This window comes from Drosophila montana, unplaced genomic scaffold (genome assembly GCF_035044405.1).
Source record: "Drosophila montana isolate Dmon_TW-CO22-7 unplaced genomic scaffold, ASM3504440v1 contig_855_1, whole genome shotgun sequence".
NCBI lineage: Eukaryota > Metazoa > Arthropoda > Insecta > Diptera > Drosophilidae > Drosophila > Drosophila montana.
In genome coordinates this window covers 246,847-266,990 of record NW_026999144.1, presented here as the reverse complement: position 1 = coordinate 266,990, position 20,144 = coordinate 246,847, and the positions used below count along the sequence as shown (strand labels likewise).

Sequence of the window (20,144 nt, the reverse complement as noted above, 5' to 3'; positions counted from 1 at the left end):
TATATGATCACCATATGCATACAAATGCCTATTTTTTATGTGTTTATGTATGTACTTATATAATTGCATGTGCAGCATATGTATAAATGCATATATTCAATCAATATTCACAACTATGTGAGTACAAGCCATGAGCTGCTGTCTTACACTCGCCAGATTTTCATTTTGCATTCACATTGAATTTTCACTGCTTAATCATGAAAATATGTATGAATACATGTTAATCTATGTATGTACGTATTGGTGTATAAAACAAATGCATTTCATCATTAAAAATCACAATAACCGGGCAATGACTTTGAAGCAAAAACTTTTTGAAGCCTAAATCAGTCATACTGAATGATGGAATGATGTAGGTACCTACAAATCCATTCATATGTGGAAAGCAGATACATTTATACCTATTAGGTATCCTATGGAAATAAGGGACGAATATTGCACTAGTTTGTAAACGTTAGTACTTTTTACGTAGTGGTATTAACAAATATTGTCATTATTTTCATTGGCTGCTTGTATTAATATGCAGCACTTTGACCGCTTTCAAGGCTTCATTTGCGTTTTGTTAGCTTGGCTAACTTGGCCTGGGGCATGTTGCCTATGGTCGAACGATTGCTTTATTAGGTGTGTTATGATACATTTTAACAGGTAAGAGTGCTCTAGTCGAAAGTGCCCGACTATAAGTTACCCTAAGTCCAGAAGAATTTGAACTTTTTTCTATACATACAAACATACATAAACAAAAACACATATACACACGCGCGCACAAGCACGCAGTCCGCAACCAGCTTTAGGTTTGATCAATGCTAATGAGATCAGAGTGTTTCTAGCTCCTCCGAGGGAAACATAAAAAATTCTATTTATCAATATTCTGAAAATTGCGAGAGATATGTATATGTGGGAATATGTTTTAAATTTCACGCCTGAAGCTCTTTTAGATTTCGTAATCATTCGTCGACAATATCGATTTTATATATGCCTAATGGGGTCAAAACTGCATATACACTTGCCTAAATTATTATACCCTTCTTTTACCCAATTTTAATGTGCACAGGGTATACAAATTTGTATGGTGAACGCTAAATGTTCACTGTGCTGAGAGGAGAATTTCGGTGGCCGGTTTCTCCAATCTCATAAGCAACTTTCGTTACGTCCAGTATCTTTCACTAGTTATCAATGCTGTTTCTGGTGTTTTGTGCTGTGGTATTAATTGCTACTGGCTAAATAGCAACAAATATTTGGTTTATAGGTTTTTAGCTAGTGTCTTATAAATTCGAAATTCGAAGTGTTAATTGAATCCATATGAGAAAGTACAATGCGCTCAAATCGAATTAGAACTGTTAAACCACGAAAACGCACACAGTCAGTTAAAATAAAAAATAATCCCCGATTTGAGTTTTTTATGTCACATACACACGAAAATATATGCATACAGATACAAAAATATTTTCGTATATATACATATATTTACGATTATACCATTTACATATATGGCCAGAATTATTGATTTCGCTTTCTGGAAATGTTCTGCTTTTACTATCCACAATTTTATGAGTGGGAGTTAAAGTTGATTATTGCTGTTTCCTTTACTCGTGAAAAAATGCACCATAAAAAAATGTATTAAACAAAAACGATACTTTTTGGCTTGAGCAGCAACTTTTTAATAAATGGTTATCTATGATTGTGAATTTATTGCATGTGCATACGATATGCGATATAAATATATATATACGAAAGTAATAGTATATATAGATAGTTATATACATATATATATATATATATATATATATATATATATCGTATATATATACGGAGTTCGCTGTTGCCAAACAAAACACACAAAAACGCGATCCGATCCGTACGCCTGACACGTCTGCTTGGAATGAAAGTTGACTTATAACTGGTTTTAAGCTGGCGCTTTGCTTACAGAAGTTCGCAGCAGTGCGCGTGTGCACCGACGACCGACCACCGTCACCATAAGGTTGATTGGTTCGCTGGCTGCTCGGTTTGTTGGTTGGTCGGTCGACTGGTCGGTTGCTCGGTTGGCTGTTTGTCATTGTTGTGGCATTGTTGCAGACGTGAAATACAAGCATGCTGCGCAATCGCAGAGCTTTACACAATTTGTGCGAGGGCTGATTGAAGACATATTTGGCACGTATGTAGGAATTTAATGAAGACTAAAGCAACATCGCAACCGTTTCTTACTTAATTTCAATATTGGTTTTCTATAATAAGTTTAACCAAATCTAACATACTTCCAAAGCGGATTAGCATTGGATTAGCATGAGATTTAATTTTGTATTATATTAACTTATACTAGATGTGCGAAAATCAATAATGATATTCTTATAACTTGCACTTTTTTAAATAAACTTAAGCTAAAAATTTAAACAAATTTAATCATTCATTTTATGTATCCATCAATTAGTATTGATCAACAAGAATTATTTGTTAACAGAAACTTTATTTATTATATATTGATTTTAAGCCTTTGATCTTATTACTCTTGCAAACCTTAGACAAATATAATAATTTTGAAATACCAAATGACCTGTTGTATACTATTAATATAACCGTTGCTTGTAACTTATCAATCAACCTCCGCGTTAAAGTGCCGGCTTTGTTGCCCTATTGTTACCGACGTAAAGTTTTTATACCTTGAACCTACTGAAAATGGGTAAAAAGGGTATAATGGTTTTGTTGAAATGTATGTAACAGGCAGAAGGAAGCATCTTTGTCCCCATAAAATGTATATATTCTAGGTCGGCTTCAAATGCCCGAGTCTTTCCGTCCGTCTCGCTGCGTCTCTCTACGCGTCGATCTTATCTATAAAAGCTTGAGAATTTAAGTTCCCCTGAAGTGCATGCTATACGAGTTTGAATCTGCATGTTTCCAAGCAATCTATAAAAATCGAAATAGAAATCCTGTTTTTTGAGAATATCTTTTGGGTTTTAAGACCTTGAGTTACCAATTTGCCACTTAGCTTTTAGTATAGTATATACAGATCAGTTTTTGGATGCCGCCTCCTTATCCCACAAAATCAAATGAATACAAATTCGAACTGGAACAACACAACAATTTGCAGCCACAATTTTAAGGCTGTTAACTTTTTGTGAATATACGAATGTTCAATGCCAGGAACTTTCATAATGATAGGTTAGGGTATTAATAGATGAGCAGACATACATTCATAATCGTGACAATCGGTTCGTTCGTTGGTTCAGGATATCCCCTAGTCGGGCACTCCCGACGTGAGCAGTCTTGCTTGTTATACCCTGGACATGTAGAAAATGGTTGAAGGGGTTACAATTGTACAAAGCAAAAAACGAGCCGATCTAACTATGACTGCTGTCTTCCATCCGTCTGTATGTGTGCGTCGATCTCAGAGACTACATATAAAGAACGAACACTTTAAAATTGGGCTGTAAGCTCAACTATGGCACACACAGAATATTCTATATTATTCTAAATTCAATTAAAATCGAAAAGAACTTAAAATTTTATAAATTTTTCGTAGTATATAAGACCGAAAGACATCAACTTTAGGGAAAAAAGTGGCGTAGAATATTAAGAATATTTCATGTGTTGGATACCTTAGCCTTCTTCCTCCTTGTTTGTTAAATGAAAAAAATGCAATTAACGACTTGGTATATATTCAATTTATCATATCGTAACTTTATAGAGAGTAAACTATGAGGTAATATTATACAAACACTCCTTTTATGAGTCTTGCCGTTTTTATATCCATTAAAAGCAACCCAGTATCCAGGTATTTTGCAGTTGTGTTAAAGTCTCCTTTGAGTAAATATATTCCAGATATATAGGGCAAGCTTAATCGATCCCAACTTGTCCTTATGTACGATATAGGTACATTTTATATTTGGAACTTACACAGATAGCGAACTGGGTTCCATGACATTATTTCCAAAGAAGAGTTCATGCTTGTTGCGGGAGCTCGCCGCTGAGTACAGGATATTTCTTAGTCGATCAAGGCCGACTAGACCACTCTTACTTATTTTTTTCCGCTGTCTAGTTCACAGAGCAACTTCAAGTGAGCAAAGGAAAATAAACCCGTACTATAACTGGAGTACAGTAAAAGCTATGTTCTGTTTAATTCTATTAATTGGCATGGTCAATAAAGGTAAGTAGTCAACCGTGGCAACTACATTCTCATATGTGGGTATCCATGTTTACTTAAAGAATGTATGCGTATAGAATGAATACATACCCAGCAGTTCGGTGTCAATTGGCTGTCGTGCGTGAGCACGGTGGCCAATTGCCCCACTGTTTACCCCAAGTGATGCAGCGCAGTACCAGTCAAACGGGAAAAAACCAAGACAGTTTTAGTTTGGCTTTGATTTTCGTCTGTTATTTCTTTGGCTTATTTTTAACAGAATGCCGTTAATAACCTGTGCTTTGCTCTTACCGCAAATTGATCATTCTCGCTTTAAAACCATTCAGACATGATGTAACAAGTAAGAGGTTCTAGTCGGTTCTCCAGACTAGGGGATACCCTGAACCCTCTTCTTCCAAAAGGCGATATGTATAAAATGAAAGATACTTGATATATATATACTATTCTAGAAGCTACATGTCAAGTTTGATGATTTTAGCTCTTATTATTTACCAAAATTGATTTTTATCGATTACTTGGAAGCGGGGAAAGATATCGAATATCGGAAACAAACTCGATGTGCGCGGGGACTAGAAGGTCCTACAGCTAAAATTTCAAGTCTCCAGCTCTTATAGGTTCTGAGATCCTTGCGTTCATACATACGGACGGACGGACGGACTGACGGACAGACAGACGGACATGACTACATCGACTCGGCTATTGATGCTGATCAAGAATATATATACTTTATGGGGTCGGAGATGCTTCCTTCTGTCTGTTACATGCATTTGCACAAATACATTATACCCTGTTTACCCATTTTTAATGGGTTCAGGTTATAATAAGATGTACTGTCGAAAATTTCATTAAGATCGGTTAAGAAACACAAAAGTTATGTGCGCACGTGTAAGCATCAGCTAGCGCAAATTCCAAGAATTTCTGGTGTGGCTCTTGAGTAGAGGCGGCGGTAAGTGGTGCGGCTAGTTGCGAGTTCGAACCCTGCCAAGGGAACAATTTTTTTTTTTATTTAAAGCAAACGAGCTCATAGCGCGAGCTGCATCTGTTGGTAGAAGAGGGTTCACGGTATCCCATGGTCGAGTACTCCCGACAAGAGCCTCTTTTCTTTTTTGTAAATTATTTGGGAAAAAGAGTAGGTATCCAAAAGAAGTATATATTCTGGATATTTATATTATATACGCGATTCTTCATACCACCTTTGGTGCCCCCAGCTCTTATAAAAACAAACTGTATTTCGATATTGATACTTATTGATTTCATTGAAATACGGTTATCGATGATTTGAAAAAAAACTCGTTATTCGCGGACACTTGAAGGATTTACCCAATTTTAAGTCTATAACATATGGCGGGTATAACGCGGCTTTGCCCGTGGCACGTTTAAAATACATTTGCTCAAAATGCTTTAAAAATGATTTTGACAGTGATCGGACGGTAAACAAACAAATTTCATACAATCGTTTCCCGCCAATTTTCCACTGTTGCGGGTGGAATTTCCCAAATCGCTAAAACGCGTATTGATTAAATTCTTATGTAGAAAGCTTTGATTTTGAGATAAACGTGAAACACGTCTCAAGTGTTTTTTTTGTAGATCCTTGGAAATGAATTTTTGGGGCGAAACGTCACTCACCAAATCACTGACTTCCATATCCACCAAGGAGGGATGGATTTTCAAAAAAGTGCGATATCCCATCATATGAATTTTGACAAAGATCTTTGAATATTATTTTGAGTCCGATCGGATGGTAAACAAAAAACATTCATACCACCGTTTTCCGCCAATTTACCACTGTGACTGGTGGAATTTTCAAAATCGCTGAAACTTAAAACTTTACCAAAAAAATCTTTGAAATACACTTTCCACCGAAGTAGTTTAGATTTTGCAAAAAAAAGAGAAACACACCTCAAATGAGTTTTCATTTAGAAATTAGGAAATGAATTTGAGCGCGAAACGTCACCCACCATATCTTTTGACCAACATTTTCACCAAGGAATGGTAAAAAAAAAAGTTTCATACAAACGTTTTTCGCGATTTTTCTACACTTGCGGGTGAAATTTCCCGAAACCCCGTCTTAACGTGCACCTTCATCACATAAGGTAACTACGGTGAAAATTTCAGCTTCCTAGCTCTTACGGTTTGGGCTGTGCGTTGATCACCAATCAGTCAGTCAATAAGTCAGCCAGTCTGTCAGTCAGGACAAACAGTTTTATATATAGAGATATATTGAAATTATGGGGTCGGAGATACTTCCTTTTGTCTGCACAAAACCATTAAGCCATTGACTATTTTAATTCAGGATATAGGAAAAATGAAAAATAAATGGAAATGCTTACACAATTTTTTCAACTTATTCGATTGATTAGCATCGGCATATTGAGCACGAAGCTTGGTATTCGTACCTGCAAGAAGACAGAATACTTTTTTTATACCCTGAACCCATTGAAAATGGGTAAAAAGGGTATAATGTATTTGCAAATGTATATAACAGGCAGAAGGAAGCATCTTCAACCCCATAAAGTACATACATTCCTGATCAGCATCAACAGCCGAGTCGATTTAGCCATGTCCGTCTGTCTGTCCGTCCGTCCGTCTGTCCGTATGTATGAACGCAAGGATCTCAGAACCTATAAAAGCTAGAGACTTGAAATTTTAGCTGTAGGTCCTCCTAGTCCCCGCGCAGATCGAGTTTCCGATAATCGATAACTTTCCCCGTTTCCAGGTAATCGATAAAAATCTATATCGAAATCCTTTTTTTTTTTTAACAATTTTGGCAAATAATATGAACTAGATTCACCAAACTTGACATGTAGCTTCTAGAATAGTATATATATATCAAGTATCTTTCATTTTATACCTATTGCCTGTCGGAAGAAGAGGGTTCAGGGTATCCCCGACTAGAACCTCTTACGTGTTTAATTTATCTTTATTACCACTAAAGCAAACAAGCGCGTAGAGCGAGCTGCATTTGGTGTTGTAATAAGAGGGTTCAGGGTATCCCCTAGTCGGGAGCTCCCGACTAGAACCTCTTACTTGTTTTTAAATTGAGCATTCAAAGATATGAGAGTTTTAAATAAATTCAAACGGAAGTGATTTTTTTTCAATTAAGCGAAGCAATCTAGCAACAAGAGCCGCAATGCGTTTCTTATCTTGCGTTTCTTAGTTTTAGCTTATTGATATGTCAACAACAGGTGCAATGGAGCCATTGATTGTTTTAGGACCACCCGATGGCAGGAAACGAGATCAAAACCTCAGTGTAAATGACATGTTTAGTGTAAAACAGCGAAATGCGGCTGTTGTTCATGCTTCATTATTTCGTTGTTAAATGAAAAAACAGAAAGTGATGCGTTCGTGGGATGTTGCGGGCGGCGCGCGAAAATTTTACCGGCCCAAACAAAAACAACGCAGACAAAGTCGACTCAGAACCAGTATAACTTACGCTTTCTTATGTACGCATATCAAACTATAAGCACCGAAATTATTCAAGAATGCATTTCCCAAAGTGAGGGGCTTAGGAAAGAGAAAGTACTGTCGCTGCATAAAGTGCGCAGCTTGTGGCGTGCGTGATTGGGTATGTGTTTTTGTAGAAGTATGTGTGCATCTATAAAAGAAAGTTTCCCTGAATATTACTACAGCTCGGTTCGGGGTAAGAGAATCTCCTAGTCGGGTATTCTGGATAAGATTAGTCAAGTACATGTTCGATATTTAGAATATAAGATATTTGCTATTGAATAAAAAATAAAACACAATAACGCGAAAGAACAGCTATCTTCGCCGCGCTGAAGATTGAAGTGATTTTATACATAAGCTTTATAGCCTACCGATTTTTCCCGTTGGGGCTATATAATACACTAGTTAGATGTTGGTAAGGTAAGATAAGATAAGAAATTTTCAGCATGATCAAGGTAACGAAAAATTAAAAAAACACCTATCTGCGGCACACTGAAGATTAATATATATATACACTTGTATATTTATGGCTTACGGATTTTCCGTAATGTAAGAAAAAAAGTGAAGCTGAAGTAAAAAGCAGAAAAAACTGCCGAACAAAAACAAATTTTTGACCGCTTCTCTATATAGGGCTATATGCTTATATGTATGGAGCATAGTCAAAGTAATAAGTTCCGAGTCCTGTCAAGATATCTTGATAAAAAAAAAAGTGTTGCATAAAACTAATAAGTGCCGAGTCTGGTCAAAAAATCTTGATAAGCAAAAAAGTGTTTCATTAAAAACTTAATTTTCGACCGATTTTTCATGACTATAGCTTAAAAACTGAGAGGCTAGTTTGCATACGATATCCATTCAGATATTTAATTAGATCAAAAATACGCGGTCGATATGATTTATTCAATGTGTTTTGAATTTTATGAAATGATGTGGCCGAAATTATAATAGCCTTTGTTAAATGTGTTTTCATTATTGCACATGGGTTCAGAAACCATTTAAAATTGAACAACAGTGCTATAGTCGGGAGTGCCCGACTAGGGAATAGGGAATACTAGAGAATACAAAACAAGCCCACGCCGGAGCAAGCTACCGATGATGTGAAATAAACCTATCCTGCGGGTGCTAAACAATTGCATATTTTCCCATTTTGAACAGGTTCAGGGCAACTATTACAAAATATCATCGATTTGCTCAATCTCATTCGGTGAAATTACAACTGAGATTAAATTATATTTTGAGAATTCCTTTCTTACTGATTCGGAAATCATTTATTATTGAAGAGTTAATCTCTTACAGTAAAGTAGAAGGATCGCATGTGCCTTGTATTATTCAGCTATCGGATATCTCTTCGTCCTTCCCAAATTGAAGGGTAAAGCGCTTATTCCCAGAAGATCTTTGAACGCATTCATTGGACTAAAGCTTAGAAGGATCGGCTCCTCTTTGGCGTAATAAATGTATAATAGATAATTTTACATTAATGTCCATGTCAACGTATTTTATAACTGTTATTTGGGCTAATGTCATAAGCGACCTCTAATTTATTAAGAACAAGTTAGAGGTTCTAGTCGGGAGCTCCCGACTAGAGGATACCTTGAACCCTCTTCTTCCAACACCAAATGAAGCTCGCGCTATGCGCTCGTTTGCTTTAGTAATAAAGATAAATTAAACAAGTAAAAGGTTCTAGTCGGGAGCTCCCGACTAGGGGATACCCTGAACCCTCTTATTCTTATATACACCGCCTCTACTCAATAGCCACACCAATAATTAGGTCTTGATAAGAAAAAAGCGAATTAAAATAGCAGCACAGAAAACAATACAATCGCTACTGCAATGATGTGATAGAATTCAAAGAAGACGCGCATAAATGTGTGTGTGTACATGTATATAGAAATTCTTGGAATTTGCGCTTGCTGCGCCAAACTCGCTTTATTTAATGCTTTATTTAATAACTTCAGTGTTTCTTAACCGATCTTGATGTAATTTTCTACATCTTGTACTATAGAATATTTGTGTATTATCAAAAAGCCAATTGCATTCAAACTGTGGCTTATATTGGTGGGCAACATAAATTGGTGTTCTTTCTTGATTTATAGCTTTTAGGTTGTAGCGGGGAGGTGGCGATAGGTATAAAATGAAAGATACTTGATATATATATACTATTCTAGAAGATACATGTCAAGTTTGGCGACGATTTTTATCGATTACTTGGAAACGGAGCATGTTATCGAATATCGGAAACAAACTCGATCTGCGCGGGCACTAGGAGGACCAACAGCTAAAATTTCAAGTCTCTAGCTCTTATAGGTTCTGAGATCCTTGCGTTCATACATACGGACGGACGGACTGACTAGATCGACTAGGCTATTGTTGCTGATCAAGAATATAAATACTTTATGGGGTCAGAGATGATTCCTCCTGTTACATACATTTGCACAAATACATTATACCCTTTTTACCCGTTTTTAATTGGTTCGGGATATATAAAAAGATAAAAAGAAAGTTTTATAGTACAATTTTTTATTTCGAAAGTGCAATTTAGTTGTTATTGAAAATATTATTGTTAAAAAAGTAATTCATTACATTTTATTATACCCTTGCCGAGGGTATTCGATTTTTTCTCAAAATGTGTAACGCATAGAAGGAGACATCTCTGACGCCATAAGATATATATATTATTGATCAGTATCAACAGCCGAGCCGATATAGCCATGTCCGTCTGTCTGTTTCTATTCGAGCTTGTCTCTCAGTTTTATATATATCATAGCTATATCATATAGCTGTCATAGGAACGACCGGTCGAAAAGTAGGTTCATCTATAAAAACCTGTTTTGTTTTTCAATGGAAAATTAAGTTATTGTATGGAAAACTATTTTGTTTTTCATGATATATTGATTAAACTCGGCGTTTAAAGTCTATTTACATTGGAACGTTATATCATATATGTTAGCTTCAATAGGAACGATCGGTCTAAAAATAAGTTGTATGAAACAATTTTTGTTTTCTAAGATATCTTAACCATACTCTGCATTAACTATTTTCCCTGTGCTTCTTAAATACAACCAAAGCACTTTGAGCATTATGAAAAGGTTCGGTCTGCAAGGGTATAAAATCTTCGGCGTGCCGAGGATAGCCCTTCTTTCTTGATTTTCATTTTAATTATAAATCATTTCACTATCATGGTTTGGAATACATATTTATCTATGCTGAAGAAATAAATACGTACATGTATGTATAGATGGTATCTTACGGCATTACCCGTTATTAGTTCTTTAGTTCAAATTTTAGACAAACATATTCCACAATTTCCTTCACGTGGAACTCCACTAGCAAAGTAATTTTTTAAATATATATAATTAAATGAATTTGAAGTCCATCAAATATGGAATAAACGTTTTCCGCACATTTTAGTCATTTAATCCTTGACCCGTAGCAGAAACACCTCTCAATTTGAACACCTAACTTTTAAAATGTGTTTGAACCCGTTCGGATGTTAAACAAAACAGTTGTATACAATCGATTTTCGCGATGTTTCCATACTTGCGGGTTGAATTTGCTTTAGTAGTAATAAAGATAAATAAATAAAAAAAAAAGTTCCCTTGGCAAGGTTCGAGCTCGCAACTGACCGCATTACTTGCTCTCACCTCCACTCAACAGCCACACCAGCCAAAATAAAAATAGTTTCCTGTGTAGGGTTCGAACTTGCTAAAAACTGCACTGCTTCCCTCCGCCTCTAACCAACAGCCACACCAATAATTGAGTCTCACTGAGAATAAAACCAATTAAAATAGCAGCACAAAACATACAATCGCAAATGCAATGCTGTTGGTAGAATTTAAAGCAGACGCGCATGAATGTGTGTGTGTAAATGCACACAGAAATTCTTGGAATTTGCGCTACCGCTGCTAACACGTGCGCACATCATTTTTGTGTTTCTTAACCGATCTTAATGAAATTTTCGACAGTACGTCTTATTGTAGAATAGAATATTTGTGTATTCTCAAAAAGTCAATTGCATATAAATTGTGGCTTAAATTGATGGGCAATACAAGTTTGACTATTCACTTGATTTATGGCTTTGCGGGGAGGTGGCGATAGGTAAAAAATAAAAGATACTTGATATATATATACTATTCTAGAAGCTACATGTCAAGTTTGGTGACTCTGGCTCTTATTATTTACCAAAATTGCTCAAAAAACAGGATTTCAATATCGAATCGAAATATCAATTACTTGGAAGCGGAGAAAGTTATCGAATATCGGAAACAAACTCGATCTGCACGGAGACTAGGGGGACCCACAGCTAAAATTTCAGTCTCTAGCTCTAATAGGTTCTGAGATCCTTGCGATCATAAATACGGACGGACTGACGGACGTACGGACGGACGGGCAGACAGACGGACATGGCTACATCGACTCGGATATTGGAGCTGATCAAGAATATATGTACTTTATGGGGTCGAATATGCTTCCTTCTGCCTGTTACATACATTAACACAAAAACATTATACCCTTTTTACACATTGTTAAGGGGTTCAGGGGTAAAAAGCTAGCCCCGGTGCGACGTGTTGTGCCGCTTGCAAAAACGAGCAAATGCGTGTGTGCTACATGTATGTACACACATGCACATGCATTTGTGTGCATATACCGGTTCTGTAGCATATATTTTGCATGTGTAAGCACATGTACGTATGTATTAATTCAGCATACATTTTTGTACATATATATATGTAAGCACACCACCTGTACCTCAAAGAAATTAATAAATAAATGGCAATTGTTTTTCTCTCGTAGAAGATATCATAGTTTCATCTTAACATGTGGATCGCATTGAAAGAAACACGTCCGACCCCATAAAGTATATATGTATATACTTGATTGGAATCAACAGCAGTCTGCCGTTTGTCTATCCGTCTCTCTCTCTCTCTCTATGCGAACTTATCTGTCAGTTCGTAACCTATCGTCTTGCAACTGTTGCAGGCATTACATATGTTAGAGCCAGTCAGATCGGACCTCTATATTATATAGCGACCATGATCGGTTGAAAAGCAACGAAAAATGTGATTAAATATGATATATTGACCTAACTCGGTATTTATTATTTTCACTTTGCTTACTCCATATTGGAAAACGTATTAATATCGGATTAATATATCAAGTATTCTATCGATTGATCGAAAATTAATTTCTTGTATGAAAAACTGTCTCTTTATCAAGATATGTATCTTGAACAGATACATTTATGTATATATGTATAATCAATTTTCTTCATGCAGAGTTCCATTTTATTTTTATACCCTGAACCCATTATAAATGGGTAAAAGGGGTATTATGTATTTGTGCAAATGTATGTAACAGGCAGAAGGAAGCATCTCCGACCACATATAGTACATATATTCTTGATCAGCATCAATAGCCGAGTCGATGTAGCCATGTCCGTCTGTCTGTCTGTCCGTCCGTCCGTCCGTATGTATGAACGCAAGGATCTCAGAACCAATAAGAGCTAGAGAAATTATAGCTGTAGGTCCTCCTAGTCCCCGCGCAGATCGAGTTTGATTCCGATTTTCGATAACTTTCCCCGTTTCGAAGTAATCGATTAAAATCGATATCGAAATCCTGTTTTTTGAGCAATTTTGGTAAATAATTAGAGCTAGAGTCACCAAACTTAACATGTAGCTTCTAGAATAGTATAAATATATCAAGTATCTTTCATATTATAGCTATCGCCACCTCCTACTACCTAAAAGCTATAAATCAAGTAAAAACACCAATTTATGCTGCCCAAAAATATAAGCAACAATTTAATTGCAAATGACTTTTTGATACTACACGAATATTTTATAGTACAATAAGATGTACTTTAGAAAATTTCTTCAAGATCGGTTAAGAAAACAGAAATGATTTAAGAAAACGTGTTTTGACTTTTCTCCTATCAGCGGCAGCAAGCGCAAATTCCAAAAATTTCTGTATACATGTACACACACACATTCATGCGCGTCTTCTTTTAATTCTATCAACAGCATTGCAAATGCGATTGTATTGTTTTATAGGCTGCTATTTTTATTCGTTTTTTTCTCACTAAGACTCAATTATTGGTGTGGCACAAGTATGTGCGGTCTGTTGCGAGTTCGGACCCTATCGTGGAAACTATTTTTTTTTTTTTGGCTGGTGTGGCTGTTGATTAGAGGCGGCAGCAAATAATGCGGTCAGTTACTAGTTCGAACCCTGCCAAGGAAACTTATTTTTTTTTTTAATTTATCTTTATTACTACTAAAGCAAACGAGCGCGTAGCGCGAGCTGCAATTGGGGTTGGAATCAGAGGGTTCAGGGTATCCCCTAGTCGGGAGCTCCCGACTAGAACCTCTTGTTAGTTATAAGATAATCAAAATGAATGTAAACACATGAAATAATAATAATCAAGTAAGAGGTTCAGTCGGGAGCTCCCGACTAGGTGATACCCTAAACCCTTTTCTTCCAACAGGCGATAGGTATAAAATGAAAGATACATGATATATATACTATTCTAGAAGCTACATGTCAAGTTTGGTGATTTTAGCTCTTATTATTTACCAAAATTGCTCAAAAAACAGGATTTCGATATCGATTGTTATCGATTACTTGGAAACGGGGCAAGTTATCGAATATCGGAAACAAACTCGATGCAAGACACCCGAACCTTCCACGAAGCTCAATTACAATAAAAAATCTTCGAAAATTGATTCTCAAAAAGCCCTTATTCAATTGTTTAGTCCCTGTATAAAAATTAATTATAGACATCTGTTCGAAAATGTATGTCGCCGGACGTATCTTTGGAAAGCAACCAAGTGCAACTGGTAACTTATGCTGTGCTTCTCCTTACCTTAGCCCCTTATAAGGGGAAATGCATTCTTGAATAATTTCGTGATATCCAGCTCTTATAATTTTCGAACTAATATATGTATAATATATCTTGTCTGAAAAAATTTTAGTGAATATTGACAGCTATAGATATTTTTTAAATGAAAAGTGATATCGAAAGAAAAATGATAAGCTTATTCAGAGTAGAATATACGAAAGTATATGTACATATAACACATATTTAAAGTCTTTAGCTACTTATTGTTACGGACACCCGAACACGGTTAGCTCGTCTTTCTGATACCGAGTATATGTAACTTATGTAACCCTTACTTCTCTACATTTACATACATTCGCACAACTCTATTATACTCGTTTACCCATTTTCAATATGTTCAGGGTATTCCTCGTATTTTCGAGGTAGATTTTTCCTGATCGCTATGACACCTTTCCTTCAATTTTTTTTTTCTTCAAAAATTGAATAGAAGCTTTGAATAGAAGTTGATGGAACTTTCTGAAAATCCCAGTTGATCGGATGGTAATCAATAAAACACTTCCTAGCTACGGTTTGTGATGTGCGTTGATCACCAGTCAATGTCAGTCGGTCAGGACAAACAATTTTATTTATGATCCATATATTCATCAGATATTCTTTTCAGGTAAAAAATTAAGTTGAAAGCTTAGACATTAAAATATGAAATTCCTTAGATTCGAATATCAAGATTTGGTACGGTGGATTTCATTGTCAAGCAATCTGTGAGAAAATATGTAGGTACACAAATACAAATAGTGAAAGACAAGCTGTCGGTTAAACGTTAGCCACCGCTCTTGAATTTATGCCCTCTCTCTCTCTCTCTCTCTCGCCTTATATTTTTATTTCCTTTACCGTATGAAAACGGCTAAAAAAGGGTGTAATAGTTTGATGTAACTGTGTGTTATAAGCAGAAGGATGCATATACATATATCCCCAAAAACATTCTTGATGATAAGCGGGCTTGATTCAGCCAAGTTTCTCTGTATAACGTCGTTGATCTCGTCAGCAATCCAAAACTCGAGACTTGAATTACATGTGTATTCTTGTATATAATACGAGAATATAACTATATTCTATCTGTGTCTCCCCCATTTCCATTATATCGAATTTGAGAATTGATTTATATGCAGAAAATTAAAATTTGTTGAATTTTATATAACTTTTCAAATTAGTATGTGGGATTTCGTATAGTAGCATACACAGCTAAAGAATATTCCACCTTTTGGATACACCCCAAATTTAAAAAAAAAAATCATTTAAAAAGGTACAGCCTTTGGCGCTTTGGTTTATGTATACATAAAGATGTCATATTTATGTCCTGAAAGTTTCATAAGGATTGAGCTATAAATACCGAAGTTATTCAAATTCCATAGTTTGCGTGTCGGATCGGCGCTGTGTACAGGGTGTCTGCCAGTAGGGTACTCTCAAAAACAGCTCTCTTACTTGCTCTTACTCTATCGTATATAAAGAAAATGCAATTTAGCCTTGCCACGTCAACTTAGTCGCTCACTGAACACTGAAAACTATCCGCACCTTCATTCAGCGCTTCTGGCCTTCGGCTCAAACTCGGAGCGGCGAGCATGTGAGTGCTTGCGCTCTTGCTGTCGCTCTTGCCAAGTGCTGGCAGGTAAGTAAGCGAATTCCGTTTTGGTTTCTGCGCTTGCTTTCGTTTTTGTTTAGGCCAAGCAGCGAGCGTACAGATGGAAATGGCTTGTTTAAAGCGCTCGATCGAAGTGTGTTCGAGAATTATTTTTAGTTTGTTTTCACCTTTCGGTGCGTACAGTTGCCAGCGTCTCGATCGGAGTGCATTTACTGTTGTTGTTTTATGATTTTTTAAAATTGTTTTTTTTTTAATATTTACTGTTGTTTTCTGGCTCAGTAGAAACTTACATATGCATGCATATTTACATGCAGATACACAGGTAAATATATACAGGTTTTTTATGTGGATTAACAGGCATATCTATGCATTATATATCTACTTTCGTTTATTGTGAGCTGGTATGCCTCTTATGGTTCCATTTTTCTACACACATATCTTTTTATGTATTTGTATATTGTGCTTCTCTTAATACATACATGTGTTTACATTTATTTAAAAAGTTTGTAATGCGGAAGAAGTGTTAAATAGATCGAAGCAACGTTTTACAATTACCCTACTTTGAACAACAGCATATTCAACGACCCATAACGATTCCCTTCATTATATATGTACACTTTAAAAAGTTTTAAACTCAACTATTGTTAACGTGTTGGTTGTTGCAGTAATGTGAATTACATACATACTTGCTAATGCTGAGGTACACGATTTAAACTCACCTTAAGTACGAGTGTTTGTACGTCTGTGCCATCAAGCCTTTACAAATTGTATTCCCAATTGCATGTGGGTAAAAGGGTAATATTGATTTTGTGCAAATGCGTGTGACTGGCAGATAGAAACATCTCCGACCATAAAAAGTATATTTATTCATGACGATGAGTTGAATCGATCTAACCATATTGGTCTTGGAAACTAAAAGAGCTTGACATTTTTTATCTCGTCTCAGGTAGAACGAAATTTTCCAAATCTCTTTTCATATTCATAATATCGATAAATATCGATTTTATTACAAGGGCTTAAAACTTAGAAACTATAATAACTAAATACAAATTTGGTATGTGGGTTCCTGTATAGTATATATATAGATTACAAATGTTGTTCGTCTGGGATACCTCTTCCCGCCTGCCAAATCACTATTTTTTTAAGAATGCATTTCCCATGGTGTGGGGCTGAGGTAAGAAGAAGCACTGCTGCTGCAGAAAGTGAGCATGATTGTGTTGTGTATGTGTGGGCATGAATGCAGGAAATTGTCATGTTTGATGCAATAGCTTGGCGCTGTCTTATCTGCAGGCTATCTTAAAATCGAGCACACCCGACTAGAACAGTCTGACTGGTGACACGCTTACATATGTACATATGTGTGTATATGGCATAAAAACTCTAATACTTTTTGAAAATACCAGAAAATGAGTTTAAAAATTGTACTGGCGTTTTCACCTTGCAGTTAATACCACCTTTTCAGCTATCTTTTTAGTAAGAGATACTGAAAATACGCTATGCGCCAAGAGGCAACATTATTATTAGTACAACGTCAGATGAAGGAAGAAGGCGACAATGCAACCACAAATCGTCCGGCCAATAAGCACCTATGACAACTTAACTGCCACAGCCAACACATCGGAACCGAAGATAAAACAACAGCAGTCAATGCTGGAGGCAACACCCAGCAACGATTATTCAAAGAGCCCCACACTGCAGTCATATTACAATCATGATAGCACAAGTTTACAATGTGATTTAGCCATGAACGTAAACAAGAAATCTCGGAGCCGAAAATATCAGAAAACGCCTGAGGCTACAGCAGCCATTGAAACAGCATCAAAAACGCGGGATCGGCTTGGCCTGGAAATGCCAGAACACGTCTCGGAGCTGAATGAAACCAGCCACAGCATCGCAGCAGTTAAAGCGGCGCTGAGTGTTGCAAAATCCAATTTTTTTGGAATCCACAATTGTGAGACATTGGACGTTACCGCGACGCCTTCAGATGATCATGACTCACATGCGTCAATGCTAGTAATCACGCCGGAGCCCAATTACCAAAACGTTCCACAGTCCACCCGTATTCCCGTTTTACCGGAACCAACCAGCTTGAAGGCGATGAAAGAGCCCACAAATGTGTCGCACCGTTATGACGCCACATATGAGCAAATTCCATTGAGCGATCTAGATGTGCTACAACCAACGCAGGTTCGTATTAACAATACCTGGCACCTGATGCGATGTGGTCAGGAAAAACTAGATAATGCTTATTAATTTTTCTAATGGATAGGCTGTCTATATGAGTACAACGGTGCCACAGAATATGAAGGGGATGAAAATCGCTGGACGACACACACCAACTCGAAATAGTCTAAGACACAGTCGGATGATTGTTGTAAATAATAAGAACCATGACAGTAAGTCCAACAACATTAAAAATAAGTCTATCTATTTACATTATGCATGTTACCCACAGGTATCCAAGATACGTATTCTACACACATTCGGAATTCAAATCTTTCACGTCAACTGCTGATTTTGCAACTGGCAATTGGCCTGCTGATCGTTGGTCTCGCATTCTCAATATTTTTTTTGACACCGAGTGCCTCTATACTGATAAATCCGTACCTAAGTGGCTTATCAGTAAGTTGCATCCCATATTTAATTGTCCATTTTGATTTTAAAAATGTTACCCGTTAATTGCACACATAAGTGTTACTTACTGAGTAGTAAACCAAGTAATATTTTAGCTTTTACTTGCCAGTATTGCCGGTCTAATACTGCTTGGTCGGGATCGCGGAGCTGAATACAAAAGGACACATAACAACTGCTACAAGGTGTTGCTTGTTGAAACTTACGTGTTTTCTGCTCTGGCACTAATTTTCTGCTGCTTGGCTCTAGTCTGTGCCGCTATTGAGTTTGCTGAGCTGCAGAATACGTCCATGCTTACTGATGGCTCCTGTGGTCCAGCAACGAGCTCACTCTTGAACTATCGCAACTGCACCTGCTTGACGGAAGACCAACAGGCTACGACCCCAGAAGCAATAGCCGAAGATGACACAGGGGATGTGTAAGTATATATTCCAGATTAAATGTAATGTATGCGATTAGCAATTACAACAATTTATTTTTAAATTATATTATTACAGCGGCAACAGTTACAGTAACAGTCAAACTTGTGAGGCACTTCGTGGGAAATGGAAATATTTGCTTGGATTCTCTATGTCTCTTAATACAGTGGGCATATTTGCAACATTTTTTTATATTACGATATTTATTTGTTGTCACCATAGTAGTCGAAAACACTTCAATATATCTGTCTGAAAAACTTTGTACCTACATACATACATGCACATGCATAGACAAGTACATATGTATGTGTATGTACAATCATAATTTTTAATACAAATACAATTGTCACTAAAATACATTTAAATTTGGCTCAGATCTAATGTGTTTTAGGCAATAAATTTATTTTGTAATGCATTTGTGATTGGCATTATAAAAAGTCGTGATAATGAAATGTAATTGATAAACGTAACGATAATGAAATGTAATTTTAACGAATTTGAAAATTACATTTAATTATCATTGAAAACTCATTTTTATCAGCATTGATAAATGGTTTTTATACCCTGAACCTATTAAAAATGGGTAAAAAGGGGATAATGTTTTTGTGCAAATGTATGTAACAGGCAGAAGGAAGCATCTCCGACCCCATAAAGTAGATATATACTTGATCAGCATCAATAGCCGAGTCGATCTAGCCATGTCCGTCTGTCTGTCCGTCCGTCTGTCCGTATGTATGAACGCAAGGATCTCAAAACCTATAAGAGTTAAAGAAAATTGAAATTTTAGCTGTAGGTCCTCCTAGTCCCCGCACAGATCGAGTTTGTTTCCGATATTCGATAACTTGCCCCGTTTCCAAGTAATCGATAAAAATCAATATCGAAATCCTGTTTTTTGCGCAATTTTGGTAAATAATAAGAGCTAGAGTCCCCAAACTTGACATGTAGCTTCTAGAATAGTATATATATATATATATATATATATATATATATATATATATATATATATATATATATATATATATATATATATATATCAAGAATCTTTCATTTTAT

The 20,144-nt window shown here is 36.3% G+C and overlaps 1 protein-coding gene across 5 annotated transcripts; it reads left to right on the top strand.

Moving 5' to 3' along the window:
• Positions 1-15,894: 15,894 nt before the first annotated feature.
• On the top strand, positions 15,895-19,447 carry LOC135440142 (uncharacterized). 5 transcript variants are annotated; one of them, XR_010438256.1, is made up of 7 exons: positions 15,897-16,363; positions 17,504-18,228; positions 18,311-18,437; positions 18,497-18,663; positions 18,771-18,857; positions 18,922-19,090; positions 19,170-19,312. XR_010438256.1 is itself a non-coding variant. In XM_064699170.1 (6 exons), the coding sequence occupies exons 2-5, from the start codon at positions 17,596-17,598 to the stop codon at positions 18,824-18,826; spliced, it is 969 nt and encodes a 322-aa protein (XP_064555240.1). In that variant the 5' UTR covers positions 15,895-16,363; positions 17,504-17,595; the 3' UTR covers positions 18,827-18,857; positions 18,922-19,042. The 5 variants fall into 5 exon arrangements, 4 of the variants coding, with proteins under 4 accessions (XP_064555240.1, XP_064555239.1, XP_064555236.1 ...); XM_064699170.1 differs by lacking the exon at positions 19,170-19,312 and having other exon boundaries at positions 15,895-16,363; positions 18,785-18,857; positions 18,922-19,042; XM_064699166.1 differs by having other exon boundaries at positions 15,905-16,363; positions 18,771-19,090; positions 19,170-19,447.
• The last annotated feature ends 697 nt before the right edge of the window (positions 19,448-20,144 follow it).

Coding starts and splice junctions, on each gene's coding strand:
- LOC135440142 (XM_064699166.1), top strand. CDS start 17,596: ATGCAACCACAAATCGTCCGGCCAATAAGCACCTATGACAACTTAACT. Junction 18,664..18,770: donor CGTACCTAAGTGGCTTATCA/GTAAGTTGCATC, acceptor GTAATATTTTAG/CTTTTACTTGCCAGTATTGC. Junction 19,091..19,169: donor GAAGATGACACAGGGGATGT/GTAAGTATATAT, acceptor ATATTATTACAG/CGGCAACAGTTACAGTAACA.